Raw genomic sequence first — 15,511 nt, 5'->3', positions numbered from 1 at the left:
ATGTTCCTGTTTGCTCTCTGTTATGATTGTGTGTGTTACAAGTAGAATGGATTATTGTACTCCATTTAGAATTGTAGACTGAGGGCCGGATTCTCTAATAACGTCGGATTCTCTAATATCAGTCGCTATTGTGGCTGCAAATGTAACATTTTCAAAAAGATGAGTCATTCTCAAAGAACTGCGCATGCAAATGAGGTTCGCGGAGTTCACGGAGGGTCGCCAGAGTTACATGAGATGAGTTACTGGCGATAATGATCGGCCCATGCATAGAATGGTCCACAGAAAGCGGCATAAATATGCACATGTGCTAGGAAAAAGGCTATGCCATAGGCATGCATACCGTGGGCGTGCCTTAATGGAACGCAATATATGCACACATCATAGGCGCCCGCCATATGCATCTGTTGTGCCAATCATAGGCGTGCCAGGGCTATTGGATGGAAGGGAGGGGAGATTCATGCGTCTGATTTCAACAAGCGCGCATAAGACACGCCTTTAGTACACATACCTGAGATGCATGCTTTTGAGGGGTTTTTTCCCTGAAATTATTACACAATAATACTACTATTATTTATGTGAATGGTATATTTTTAAAATTTTATTATAAGCCACAGCCGGAAACACATGCCTGAGATGCGCTTTTTCACAGTTCCAGCACCTCTGGACCAGCCGGTAATTTTTGGTCATCAAAAGCTGGCGCCACGCCTGAATAATCACACGGTGAAGGAGAATTGCCCGGAGTGCTCGTTCATTTATTAATGAGTCCAATTTATTGCCATTTTAATATTTATGACCCCGTTGTAATACATTTGCATGGCAGAGTCGGAGGCTGCAAGGAGGCTCGGAAAAGACCACAGTGAGCCGTTCTGATAATCGCGCGGTAAAATACTGCCACAATAAACCGGCTGAAGCCGGTTTAGCGACCATCGTTAAAGGCACGGTAAGTTTTGAGAATCCGGCCCTGAGTAGAATAGAAATGTTTTGATAAAATAAATGCTGCCTTTTACAAAGCTGCAGTAGAGGGTTTGTTTTTTTTTAACCGCGGCCCAGTGAGGTAAATGCTCCTACGTTGATAAAATTCCTATGAGCGTTGGAGTATTTACCTCGCTGGCCAGTGGTAGAAACCTCTACTGTGGTTTTGTAAAAGGAGCCCCACATAAAACTGAAACCTTCAGTCTTAGGAGGAAAAAACAAGAATTTATTTTTGAAATAGTTTGAGCGTCCCACAGGGTAAATACTGGTGAGCTGCCTGTTCTCCTTAAGTTATAATACAGTGTCTCTGGCACAAGTTGATGACATATGTCTGTCAAAAGGCACAGACACAGTTACTGTTCTCCTTGTTTCACCCCACTTGAATTCACTGAAATGTAAGCAACCCAAGATTACATTTGCTTCCAGTGAAGGGTGGGGGGGGAGTGAAAGAAAAACCAGGACTGATCAGTTTGTCCCATTAGACATCCAGCTCTATATCCACTCATCTGCATACACTGTTTGCTCAATATTGGAGGGGGGGGGGGGAGCTCAGCATCCACCGATACCCAGAGAGCTAGTGGCTATGGTTCAAATGGAAGTGGCGCTCTATTTGGACTTGGGCAGAAGTCGCTTTATTATTCATAATCTTGGGAACTAATTAGATTTTAAGCTCTCTTGGGCAGGAAAATAATTACTGGGCCTAAATTTATTTTATTTAACAATCTCTATCGAAGGAGGATCACAATAAAACATATTGAAATCAACAAAAATATATTTCATAATATCATAACAGACTTTCAAGAAAACATCATGTATATTATGCTTGTGACCTGCACACAATTAAGTCACCCTTGACCATATTCATCCCTCAAAAGTCAAAACTAGCATGTGCCCTTTCAATAGTCTTTAAGGCTGACCAGAACTTAATTAGTATATTTCGGCTTACCTGAAAACCAGGTTGTGGATGTCAAGGGCTGGAACTGACAAGCTGTACACTGGAGCATTCTTCAGCGGTTTAAAAGATATCAAGGATTCTGTACATCTGAAAAAATGTATTGGAGAGTGTTCAAATATTTGAAAATGGGTATAAAATGGTGAGGTGTTTTCTAGGGCGATGTATCAAGCCTCACTTACGATGCAACGGGGAACCAGACTGTAGAGATGCGTCTGATGAGAGAGACTGTGATGCCGGAAATGATCGTGAGACGCTCTGCAAAAATCTCTTCCCCATACCTGGGTCTGAGGTAGCAGTCAGAGGGTGAGCAATTACTTTGCATAAATTGCTCTTTTGGCAGCCATATCAATAATGCATAATCATTAAAACTTAGGGCTCCTTTTACTAAGCTGCGAAAGCGGTTTTAGCGTGTGCTTAGTATGCGCTGAATTGCTGCGCGCGCTAGACCCTAATGCCAGCATTGAGCTGGCGTTAGTTCTAGCCGCGTAGGGCTCCTTTTACTAAGCTGCGAAAGCGGTTTTAGCATGCGCGTATTATGCGCTGAATTGCTGCGCGCGCTAGACCCTAATGCCAGCATTGAGCTGGCGTTAGTTCTAGCCGCGTAGGGCTCCTTTTACTAAGCTGCGAAAGCGGTTTTAGCGTGCGCGTATTATGTGCTGAATTGCTGCGCGCGCTAGACCCTAATGCCAGCATTGAACTGGCATTAGTTCTAGCCGCGTAGGGCTCCTTTTACTAAGCTGCGAAAGCGGTTTTAGCGCGCACTTAGTATGCGCTGAATTGCTGTGCGCGCTAGACCCTAACGCCAGCATTGAGCTGGCGTTAGTTCTAGCCGCGTAGGGCTCCTTTTACTAAGCTGCGAAAGCGGTTTTAGCGTGCGCTTAGTATGCGCTGAATTGCTGCGCGCGCTAGACCCTAACGCCAGCATTGAGCTGGCGTTAGTTCTAGCCGCGTAGGGCTCCTTTTACTAAGCTGCAAAAGCGGTTTTAGCGTGCGCGTATTATGCGCTGAATTGCTGCGCGCGCTAGACCCTAATGCCAGCATTGAGCTGGCGTTAGTTCTAGCCACGTAGGGCTCCTTTTACTAAGCTGCGAAAGTGGTTTTAGCGCGCGCTTAGTATGCGCTGAATTGCTGTGCGCGCTAGACCCTAACGCCAGCATTGAGCTGGCGTTAGTTCTAGCCGCGTAGGGCTCCTTTTACTAAGCTGCGATAGTGGCTTTAGCGTGCACTTAGCACGCGCTGAATTGCTGCGCACGCTAGACCGTAATGCCAGCATTGAACTGGCTTTAGTTCTAGCTGCATAGCGTGGGTTTAGCACCCGCTATAATGCTGAACGCGCTAAAAATGCAATTGCAGCTTAGTAAAAGGAGCCCTGAGATGCCCACTTTCTTTTATAGGCTAGGAGTGTAACTAGGCATAGTTTTGTGTATAAGCTTAAGCGCAAGCACTTAAGCCAACCACAGAGCTGGTGTAAAAGTGTGTACCTATATTCTGGAGATATTCAGGTAACTTTTAGGGATATAGTTATCAGTGTGGGTTACCGTTAAGATGGGCTATTTAATTTACCACTAACGTGCTATTTTAGCACTGGATCCACGTTATAGAATGCAACCTCGTTTCTAATAACTAGGTTTATGAATAAAATATTTTATCTTATTGGTAGCCCATGTTGATAATATCCTTCCTTAATTTTAAAAAAAAAAATGTCTTCAGAAATTGGAATCACTGCTAAATGTAATACATGATCCAAGTATAGGACATTCAAGCCATTGTGACATCACTGATGACGTTGACTCTTAAACATTGGTAGAATGAGGCATTATGACATCACAATACAGTAGACTCTCAGTGGATGTGGATGTCTTCTACTGACTAGGGCTGTGGATCTTTATCCACCAAACTATTAATTTTTAATTTAAAGCAATTTTTTTTATTGAGAATCACACCACTGGACAAGAAAGCGCTTATACAAAAAGAACGAAGCAACAAGTAAATTGTACATATTTTGAGCAAGAACTGTGATCCCAAAATTTTGGCTAGAATTATAGTTCAAAACGAATGCCCATCTCACCACCCTCATCCATTGAGTAATCTATAGCAGCAAAGAAAAAGCCCCAAGGACCAATAAAGGACACATGTACTGTAAAAGCCAGGGGTCTCAAAGTCCCTCCTCGAGGGCCACAATCCAGTCGGGTTTTCACGATTTCCCCAATGAATATGCATGAGATCTATTAGCATACAATGAAAGCAGTGCATGCAAATAGATCTCATGCATATTCACTGGGGAAATCCTGAAAACCCGACTGGATTGCGGCCCTCGAGGAGGGACTTTGAGACCCCTGGTATAAGCTGTGGACCCGACACAGCACTGTGCATATATGTTTCCTTTATTGAAATAAACAGATCTTTTCACATCAGTGATCTTCAGCGGAGTGTTCATTGTCCGTTCCCACTTTTTCCTGTGTGTGAATAACCATAAGAGCCATCAGCTGAAAGGACTGTTTTATTTTCAGTGAGTGAAGTAGATCATTTTTAAGATTGTGTTTGAAAGCTCTGTCCCATCAGAACAAAATGAGAGGGAGTTTATTTCTGCTTGTTTTATGCAAAAAAAGAGAACCTGTGATTGATGGATGTTGGCATCCTAGACTACAAACGCACTGGTGCGTGAACTGAATTGTCCTTGCAATCGGCATTTGGAATTAGTGATGTGCTACACAAACCTTTTTGGGGTTTTTTGAGGTGGTTTTCGTTGTCATTTACAGGAATTTTGAGGGATCTTCATTGTTATTTTTTAAAAATCTTTTTGTTTTGGAGGCAGTGTCATAAATGGTGTGCAGTATTTGAGAAGAGTTCACAGTCTTTTTCCAAAGAGTGCACAGAATGCACTCCATGGGAATAATTCTATTAGGAGCTGCTTAATTTTAGGTGGCAAAAAGGACCATAAATGAATACAGTACAGGGTGCTCACAAAAACACTCCTTGATTTTAAATGGTTACAAAATCCAAACTTATTGGAATATGTTTATAAATAAGATGACGGCAAATACAAGTTCCAAAAAGCACAGTTAGCAAGATAATAATAATAATAATAATAACAGCTTATATACTGCAATACCGTGAAGTTCTATGCGGTTTACAAAGATTAAGCAAAGGTACAAATTGATTGACTTTAAGAGGGGAGGAAGAAAGAGGGTTAATAGGACAGGAAATCCATTTTTGAGGAGAGAGTGATTAAGATCTTCCACAATCGCTTGCACTTCCACCCTTATAAGCTGCCATTGGTGCAGAAGTTACAATCTTCAGTCAATGCAACGCGACAAAATGACCAGGTGTTTCTGAAGTGGCCCCCGAGATCACCGGACATTACTGTTTGTGACTTTTTCCTTTGGGGGTACGTGAAAGAGAGTGTACCTAACTCCACTACCCGCAACTGTGGATGATCTGCAGGAACGCATCGCTGAAGCTGTAAACGTGATCACGACAGATATGCTTCGGAGAGTCTGGTCCGAGCTTGATTATTGCATCAATGTTTGCTGAGTAACAGGTGGTGCACACATTGAGGGTTACAGATACCATATAAAACTTTATGAGTTGATGAAACTGTAGCCTCAAAGGTGAAAGAATATTCAGATAAATTTTGGTTTTGTAACCATTTAAAATCAAGGAGTGTTTTTGTGGGCATCCTGAATTCTAATTCCTTATGTGTGTAAATGATCTTTTTTAGAATATCAACTAGTGGAAAAAGGATACGCCATGCTTTGATGATGCTTACTTAGGTGGTGGGTGGAGCACATATGTATGTAAATAATAGAATACAATAATTTAGGTGTGTTCATGTGTACATCTAGTTGAGGGCATTTGCACCAGCTATAGGGCTGCTGTAAGTGCTCATGTCTCCAGGTATGTGCATTCTCAGCCACTTGCGCTGGCATTCAGTAAACAAAAGTAGGCACCTACTTTTCTTGATAGAATAAAATAACGTGCCAGAGCCTGTAATAAATGCCTGGCTCGTAGCCTCATGGAGAACAGCGAAAGGAAAAGGTTGATAGATCAGGCTCAAGATATGAGGGTCAGTTTGGAGATTTGTATTCTAATCCAGTGGTCCCCAACCCTGTCCTGGAGGACCACCAGGCCAATGGGATTTTCAGGATAGCTCTAATGAATATGCATGTGAGAGATCTGCATATATATGGAGTGTGCCAGGCATGCAATCTGCCTCCAGGCATGCAAACCTGCTCCTGCCAATGACCCAACTTCCTGTTTCCGCCCGGGTGGATTGCAGAGGCAGACACAGAAAGCAGGAAGGGGAGCCCGCGGACGACGTAGCTGAATTTACTGCCGAGGCCAGCAGTTTTTTCAGCTTCATGGAAGGTGAAGGGAGAGAAGGCTGGGAACATGCTGGGCCACGGGGACTATCCAGAGCCTTGGCACCGGGCCGTGAGAAGGGAAGTTCCCGGACCATGACTCCTAGGCCGGGAACACCTCTTCATGGCTGGCACCTGGGGGGGAACATTACTAAAAATATTTTTTTACATGGTGGGGTATCAAAATTGATGGCAGGGGGTGTAAAAAAACAATGGGCCCCGGGTGTCACATACCCTAGGTATGCCTCTGCTGTAGAAACAGGAAAACAATTATATTGCAAAACATTACTACAGCAAGACTTCTGGATATTGTCTTTTTCTTAAAGATTTGACATACTTACACAAGACGAAAGGCAGTATGTGTATGATCCTACATATTACGGCGGCCAGTGTGAGTATGTGTACAATGGAGAGTGGAGAGATTTGAAATATGATCCTGCCTGTGAGCGCTTATACTATGGGGATGATGAGAAATACTTTCGAAAGCCTTACAATTTTCATCTGTATCAGTTCCAGGTAAGTTTGCTAGTTCTCGAAAGACACTCGACAAGCTAGATGTCTGAATCGCTGGGTGGTTGTTTTTGCTTCTGGAATTATGCTGAAGGGCTGTAAAGAAGTGTGATAACTAATACAAGAGAACTCCTGTCAGCATTGGTAAGATGCAGCCCTTCTTAAAGTGGCACAGTCAGCGTCCGGATCCCTTGGGATACAGTGTCCCAGAAATCCATATGGTTATCAGTGTTCTGTTTTGCATAAAACTGAAAATTTTCTGCACACATTCTGAAGCCTGCATAAGTGCCAGAAAGCAGACTTAACAAATGCAAAGTCTTAAAGAACGGTAATTGGGGGGGGGGGGGGGTTGCGGTCATCCTCCTCTCTGCCCCCACTCCTTCTCAACCCCATCACCACCACCCCTTCCTTTGTACCTCTTTAATTTTCCCAACAATAAATACCTACTAACTTCAAGAAGCCTTCTATTGTACTTATCATGTTTTATCACCACATAATAAATATATTTATATCATACTGATTTAAATAACATATTATCAAACCACATTCTCGGTGAATATAGCTCAACGGGAATACCCCATTGGGTCAGAAGACCTGGACTGGAGCAAAGCCTTTTCAGTTTCAGTTCCGTACAAAACCACATTGTCCCGTTTTTTAAATTATCACACGTTCTCTTGCGCTATTGCAAATTGTTACCACAGTCTCATGTTGCTCAACCACAATGATTATAGTCTATGCTTTCTGATATCACCACTGGACTCTACAATCATGTTGCTCAGAGTTTAAACAAATCAGCACTTCCCAAATTGAACCCAGAAAGGGCAATTTTTAAAGTTAGCAGCTTGTTTGCTCGGATCAACAGTAATTTACCTTGGTAAATTGACTTGGCTGAAATATTTCCTCAGCGGGCCGAAGTATATATGAGTTCCACTGCATGAGTACTTTTAACTGAGGGAGAAAGAAAATTTGCATAACATACTCATGTTACAAGGGCCCACATGGTTTAAAATTATGTGGGCTATTTGAAAGTTGTCTTTATTCTTTGATTTACCATTTATCAAACTGGTACCTAAACGGTTTACAATGGAATCAGCCTAAAAAGGATTAAAATTAAAAGCAAAACAAATCATAAAATTAAAATAATGGTAATAAAAATAATAAAGGAGGGAGCATGACAGACTGACATATTGGAGACAAGATGGGAGGAGGGGCATGGTAAGTTAATAAATACATAGAGATTTGAAAATAAAAATAAAGGGGTGGAAAGTGGAGGGGAGGAAGGTACCTAATGATAGGGCTCGCTTCAAATCCATTAAGGAGCTATGTGGATTCTGTTTGAAAGGAAGTGAATCAGAGGTTGTAAGCATCTTTAAAAAGAAAAGTCTTAAGTTTGAATTTGAATCTCTCAAGAGATTTTTCTGAGCGGAGATGCAATGGTAGAGCATTCCACGGTCAGGGGGCAGAAAAAAAAATATATCATTTAAGGCAGAAAACAAACCTTTCCTATCATTTTGTCAATTTAGGGCTCCTTTTACAAAGGCACGCTAGCGGTTTTAGCGCGCTGCTTCCGAGTGTTTCTGTCTCTGTGGGGGGATGGGGAGGGGGGGTGGGGGGGTAGGGTTTTCTTTGTTGGGGGGGGGGGGGGGGGGGGGGGGGGGGCCGGGGAGGACATAAGAGTCCAGTCCTCCGCGGGTGTTTGCTGAAAATGTATACCATGGTTGCTATTGTAGTTGTACTTACTGTTGCTTAATAAAATAGATTTAAACATAAAATGCCCGCGCGCTAGCCGCTACTGCCTCCTCTTGAGCAGGCGGTAGTTTTTCGGGTAGCGGGCGCTAATCCGGTGCGTGCACCAAAAATGCTGGCGCACCTTTGTAAAAGGAGCCCTCGGTGAAATAGATAAAAATTGTCATTGTTCTTTCAGGTAATCTGACTTGCAGAATACCAGCTGAACATACAGTGCAAGATTAATAAGGCAAAGCCCCCTCACCCCCACTTCGCCTTTCTATATATTTCCTATTCCTTTGGAAAAGCTGGTTGAGGAGCAGCGATCCCATATGTTAGGATTAATGCTAGACTTTACCCCTCTTTATACGAAACTGCAATAGCAGTTTCTAGCGCGGGGGAGCCGTGCTGAATGGCCCGCGCTGCTTCCCGATAGCTCTATAGGAACTCAGTGAGCGTCGGGAGCAGCGCGGGCCATTCAACGCGGCTCCCCACGCTAGAAACCGCTATCGCGGTTTCGTAAAAGGAGACCTTGGGGCCTCTTTTGCGAAGCCGTTTAGCGCGGGCTGCTGCGGTAACAGCCCCAAAGCCCATAGAGATTTAAAGGGCTTCGGGGCTGTGCAGCCGCTTGCGTGGACTTGTAAAAGAGGCCCTTAGTTGGTATTCCAATCATTCAAGTAGTAATACGCATTCAATGCATTTTGGTTAATCCTGGAAAATTCTACAGAGCAAATATTTAAGGGAAATTGTCATAATTTCTTCAAGGAACTACCCCCCCCCCTCCCTTTTATGAAGCCACTGCAGTGGTATTAGCTCTGATGCTCACAAGAATTCTATGAGCATCTGAGCTAATACCGCCACGGCCAGTGATATTTTTATTTTTTTTTAAAATCTGGCGAGGCTTTGTAAAAGGAACCTTAAATTTTGCACAATCTGAACTATGATTAGGCTGGTTTGAAAAGACGAGTAAATCTGCAAATGCCATTTTTCCTGTATCTTTATTATTTCATTGAAGTATCCGTGAAGCAGTTCAGTCGTGCGATGCAAAATAAAATGAATTTTGGGAAAAAAAAAGAAAGTCAAATAAATGATATTAAAAAATGATCCGTCCTCTTTTATTTCAGGCTCATGCGGACTCTGGATTCTCATCCGAGTATTACGAAGATGCAAGAGATTTGCTTAATGCCATTAAGAAGGACAAATCCTCCTCTATAGGGTTAACCTTAGGAATATCATTTAGTGATGTTCCTATCGTGTGCAGTACGGTGTCACCAGTGAAAAGTCTGTAGGAAGTCTTCAGAACATAACAAAATATACTGAGAAGGTACTATTTATTTATTTATTTATAGTATTTATATACCACATATAGCCTAAGTGGTTTATAACCAGGTACTCAAACATTTTCCGTAGTGTCCTGGTGGGATCACAGTCTATCTAATGTACTTGGTGGACAGCATTCTCTTATCATGTTATATTTTGTTACACATTCTTTGTATACGTGATTGCGATTTTTTAAAATCTGTAGCAGGGGAATTTACTAAGTTTGTCTATTATCTCCCTATACCCCCCTCTTTTACTAAGGTGCGCTAACCGAAATAGCGCACGCTAATCGAATTAGCGCGTGCTAAAACGTTAACGCGTCCATAGACTTCACGTGTTTAGCGCATGCGAAATAGATTAGCACACGCTAATCGGTTAGCGCACCTTCGTAAAAGAGGGCCTTAGTTTATCTCCCGACTCCCTAACCTGCAGTATCTCAAGTACCACAGTTTAGCGACTCTAACAATACATGAATAGCGCAATTTGCGATAAGCCTGGTGAGTTGTGTTACTTGTCCTTCCTGGGAACATTTGGCCAGTGATCTGCAACCCATTGCTCCTAGGGAACATTATTAAAGGGGCTGCAGTTGAGCCTTTCTCTCCCTACCCCAAAGACACCCCCCCCACCAGACCTTCTAAATAGATCCTCACAAAGGACCACCCTGAACACCCCTCTGTGGAACCCCCCTCCTGAATACAGACTCCCTGAAAATCCACACCCTTCTGTAGCAGACCCCCTAGGCTTACCTCGTTCAACTGCTGGTGGTATAGGTAGGTCTAAGGCAGGAGGGATCCCTAGTGTCACCTGCCCCTTCAGGCACTGAGTTCAAAACAGTACCAGCAAACTCTAGCATTAGCCTTACCTTTTGCTCCTATACTGCTAAACTAGGTTCCAGATAGGGGTCTAGAATGATTCATCACAGTCATTCATTGCTGAATCGGCCACGATGAATCATCCACGGCAGCAGCTGACCTCTTATGGGTTGCTATGCACCCCCCAAGTAAGAGTGCCCCCTCCCTGCATCCCCCAAATATCTTACCTCTTGTGGGGGAACTACGCACCACACACTCCAGCCTTCAAACCTCTCAAAAAGTTCACCAGTGTGAGCAGATTCTTTGATCCCCTGCATGCGCCAGCCTTGTCTCCCCTCTGATATCCCGTGACTAGAAAGTGACATCAGAAAGGAGCCAAGGCTCATGGATGCCGATACTGTACATCTCATCCTCCAAGACCAACTTGGTTTTTTCTGTTACATAGCGCTTTATGGACCCCTGTTCGTTTACAAAAATTGGATAGCTCTAAGTCTAATAGATGTTGGCACTGTCAACTCGAAGCAGGGACTTTAGATCATTTATTATTCTATTGTCCATTCATTATGAATTTTTGGAAATCAATTTGGGACCAAATTAACTGTTTATTAGATAACCCTGAGGCATTATCATATGATACTGTGCTGTTTGGTATGGCAATGAGAGCAAAAAGTCAGATATCTACAAATAATAACAAATTATTACTTATAATGACTGGGGTTGCCATTCAACAAATTACATATAATTGGAAAAATTGGAATAGATTAAATTATAATTTTTGGTGGAACTCCTTATGTCATATTTATAAAATGGAGAGACTTATTGCAATACAACAGGGTTGTTTCAGGAAATTTCAAGATATTTGGGAGCCATTAAAAAAGTATTGTAATGATTAGAAAAATCTTGTTTCCTTAATTTACAAGTTCAATTATGGGGTGGGGGGGGGGGTATTTTTATTGTTACATGTTGTATAAGTATTGATTATATGATAGATAAGGGTGGGGAGGGGGGAGATAAGAGAATATTATATGTATTATTGTTGATTATTAAGTGATATATTTATGGTTATTTGTATGGATATAATTCACTTATTATAAGTTTAAAAATGAATAAAGATAAAAAAAAAAAAGAAGAAAGGAGCCAAGGCCAGCTGAGCAGGGGGGGTCGAAGATGCACCGGCAAACTTTTCAAGAGGTGTGGGGGGGCATAGAGGAGGAGAAGCACTGGCGGCGAGCGAGGGATGAGAAGATGCACTAGTAGGGGGGGGAAGAGGGGAGGCACTGGCAGGGGGAGGTAGAGCAGAGGAGAGGCACTGGGGCATGATTCATCGTGGAGAGGATGATTCATTGTGGCTGTTTCGAAATGTCCTGCGATTAATCATCCTATTCTGCCAGATAGAATTGTCTTCGCAGTGCATAAAAGTGTGCATTGTGCTCCAGCAGCAATTTAACAAGTGCTTGTTTATGCAATACAAAACACTATTGACATACAAGCAGCTTATTAAGTTTATTATGCCTTTGGGTTCATAGTCAGTTGCGCACGAGACACCAGCGTGCCGACAATGGAGGGCAGTACAATTCAGCGCAAGACACTAGCGTACCGTGGGAAAACTTAGTTTTAAAGAGCTCCGAAGCGGGGTGTGAGTGGGGAACCCATCCCACTTTACTGCATAGTGTTCGCGCTGCTGTGGGGGGGGGGGTTTGGAACCCTCCATTATAGAGAAAATGGAACTTTTTGGATTTTTTTTTCGGGAAAAGTTCTGTTTTCTTATAATGTGGGGAGTTTGCACCCCCCACATTCCCACCAACGACAGCGCGAACAGTATGCAGTAAAAGTGGGAGGGTTCCCCCACACCCCCCATCGGAGTTTTTAAAACTAAAGTTTTCCCGTGGCGCACTTGTGTCTTGCGCCAAATTGTCAGCGCTCGATTGTTTGGCGCGGCTGGTGTCTGGCAGCGCGATTGTTCTTGTCACCTGCCTTTGATATGCCACCCATTGATTAAGAACATCTAAAGCAGGGAGTGGAACTACAATATTATTAGGAGAGAAGTCTTGACTACACTTCTCACTCCGTATTTGCGGTTTCAGCAATCGCGGTTTCGATTATTCACGGTTTTTAGCTTGCTGGCTCATCCCTCCCCAAATAACATCAGCTTGCATAGAGAAATTGCTGATTCCAAGTGTTTACAGAGAAAATCGCTGATTCCCAGCACTTTCTTCACCGTGTGTTGTCTCTCCTTCAGAAACAGGCCTGGTCTCCCACCGTGTTATTTGTGGTTTCACTATATTCACGATGTTTTTTAATAGAAAACAGCAAATAACATATAAAAAAGTTATTCGCGGTTTTTCGGTATTTGCGGTTCTGTTAATCCCCTATCACAGCGAATACGCAGGGAGAAGTGTACTGTGAGGTTGCACCACTGCCATGGTAGCATGAATCAGGCGCGGAGAAAGCAGAGCTATTAGTTATTGCAACGTTGAGATAGAAAAAAAAAAAAGTTTTTAATGCTGCTTTTAATTGGGAAAAGAGCAATTCCGTTCAAAGACTGAGAGTGAGATTATTGGAAAAGACTGAGAAAATAAAGGCGCGTATGTGATCGAAATCGATTTGGGGGAAGGATAGAACCATTAATAGCACTTGTTGAGTAGATTGTGGGAATATGTAGGATATGAGAAGTCAAAACAGGAGCAAAAGTGGTCTGAGGAGCATAGTTTATGAATTAGTGTCAGGATTTTGATGGAGATTCGTACAGATATTGAAAAGGTTCTGGTCCCAATACTGTCTCACACATTCTGTCGTTTGTAAGTCAGATGCATCTGGGGACAGTCTCTTTAGGAAGAAAGGAGCACAGGCTCAGGTTTTGTCCCAAAGAAATTGTCCCTTTATTATGAGTCCATTTATATAGCATTATACATGGGTCAGTTTTCTCAGCATATGACTGTAGGAAAGACCATATTTGGTAACAGGATACATTAGAAAGAGGTAGCAAACATAAGGAGGGGGGGGGGGTTAGTGGGAAGTTTCCATCTAAGGTCTAGCAATGTTTCTTATCTCTCTAAAGCACAAGATGTAAGACACAGAGCTCAGAACACAAAGAGAAAATGGCCTTGTGATTTCTTGGCACATACAACCTGTTTTCAGCAGTTCAAATAGAAAACTTCTACAAGGAATATATGCAAGGATTATATGTGCCCCTTCAGATATTAGCAAGCAATATTCTTGTTGTAATAACGGAGTAATATGATCCCGGCCAGTGGTTCCTGTATGTACGGTAATTTTACAGTGGTATTTTGCATAAGTATTTTGCATAAGTTTGGTATCTTTCACTCAGAGCCCTTGAAGAGTGAATTACAGTAATCCAAATGTCCTAGAATTAAAGAATGGACTACTTTCTACTAAGCTTCTTGATTTAAAAAAACAAACAAACCCCAAAAGAGCAAATCTGCTTCCATTTGAAGAAGCGCTTTTGAACAATGGATGAGATATGTGACTGAAATTTCAGTTGGCTTTCAAAATTCACCCTTAGAATGATCAGAGATGTGACAGTGTCAATTTGAATCCCGTCCATAGTAAGAAGTAGGCGTAAAATCTGTGATAGAATCACATTCAGCTTTAATTTGTGTGACGGTAACCATAAATACAATCTGATCATGTTTATTGTTTAATTCTAGGATAGTGGATGATATGAGGGGCTACTGAAAAGTTCTCAGCCCAACCAACAAAGTTGAGGCAGTCTCCATTGCTCCTACCATGGTATTTTTTTTTATCGTGGTGTCAGAGCTTAGAGAATCTGGCTCTTATGGGAGTGTGTCGCAGTGGTTAAAGCTACAGCCTCAGCACCCTGAGGTTGTGGGTCCAAACCCACACTGCTCCTTGTGATCCTGGGAAAGTCACTTAATCCTCCCATTGCCCAAGGTACATTAGATAGATTGTGAGCCCACCAGGACAGACAGGGGAAAATGCTTGAGGACCTGAATAAATGCATGTAAACCATTCTGAACTCCCCTGGGAGAACGGTATAGAAAATTGAATAAACAAATAAATACTCGAGCAATTTCCCACTTTTTTTGTGGCATATTTTTCCAACGGAATGAAAAAAGTGGAACATCTAAGTGTATGGCCCTCAGTAGAGACTGCCCCAACTTTGTTGGTTGGGCTGAGAATTATTTTAGCAGCCCCTCAAAGAGACCGACTGATAATGCTCAATATCCGTATACCATCCCCATACACAAAAGAAGCCAAATCAACTGATTGCATCCGCATCAGTAATGGGTGCTGGAAATATAGGACTCCTTTTACGAAGCCGCATTAGCGGCTTTAGCGCACGCGACTTGTAATCACACGCTAACCCCTGCGCTAGCCGTAAAACTACCACCCGCTCAAGAGGAGGCGGCGGCGGCGGCTAGCGCGGCCGGCAGTTTAGTGCACGCGATTATGCGCATTAAACTGCTACCGCGGCTTCGTAAAAGGAGCCCATAGAGTCAATATTCATCTGTCAGCGGCGAGTGTTTTGCTCAGTAATTTATGGCCCGTTAACACATAGTCACTTAATTTGACATTCATCACGTAGGGCTCCTTTTACCAAGGTGCGCTAGCGTTTTTAGCGCACGCAAGAAATTAACTACACCGTGCGCTATGCTTCTAGAACTAACGCCAGCTCAATGCTGGCGTTAAGGTCTAGCGCGCGTGGCAATGTAGCGCGTGCTGTTTCGCGCGTTAAAGCCCTAGTGCACCATCGTAAAAGGAGCCCTTAGTTGGGCTTGGGCTACCACATAAAAATAGGACAAACTTTTAAACGGTCCCATTTGTGCGATGAACCTAGCCGCTTAAAGGCAGAATATCTGCGCTTAAGCAGCCAA

At 42.9% G+C, this 15,511-nt stretch overlaps 1 protein-coding gene across 1 annotated transcript in view; it reads left to right on the top strand.

The window, feature by feature from the left end:
- The window catches only part of C8A (complement C8 alpha chain), a 60,876-nt gene that overhangs the window by 22,702 nt on the left and 22,663 nt on the right, over positions 1-15,511 (top strand). Inside the window, 4 exon segments of the mRNA XM_033915529.1 lie at positions 2,083-2,230; positions 6,615-6,804; positions 9,648-9,774; positions 9,777-9,847. Coding sequence (XP_033771420.1) covers positions 2,083-2,230; positions 6,615-6,804; positions 9,648-9,774; positions 9,777-9,847 — 536 coding nt within the window.

This window comes from Geotrypetes seraphini, chromosome 12, assembly GCF_902459505.1.
Source record: "Geotrypetes seraphini chromosome 12, aGeoSer1.1, whole genome shotgun sequence".
NCBI lineage: Eukaryota > Metazoa > Chordata > Amphibia > Gymnophiona > Dermophiidae > Geotrypetes > Geotrypetes seraphini.
The sequence above is the reverse complement of the archived record's forward strand: the minus strand, read 5'-3'. Positions and strand labels throughout refer to the sequence as shown.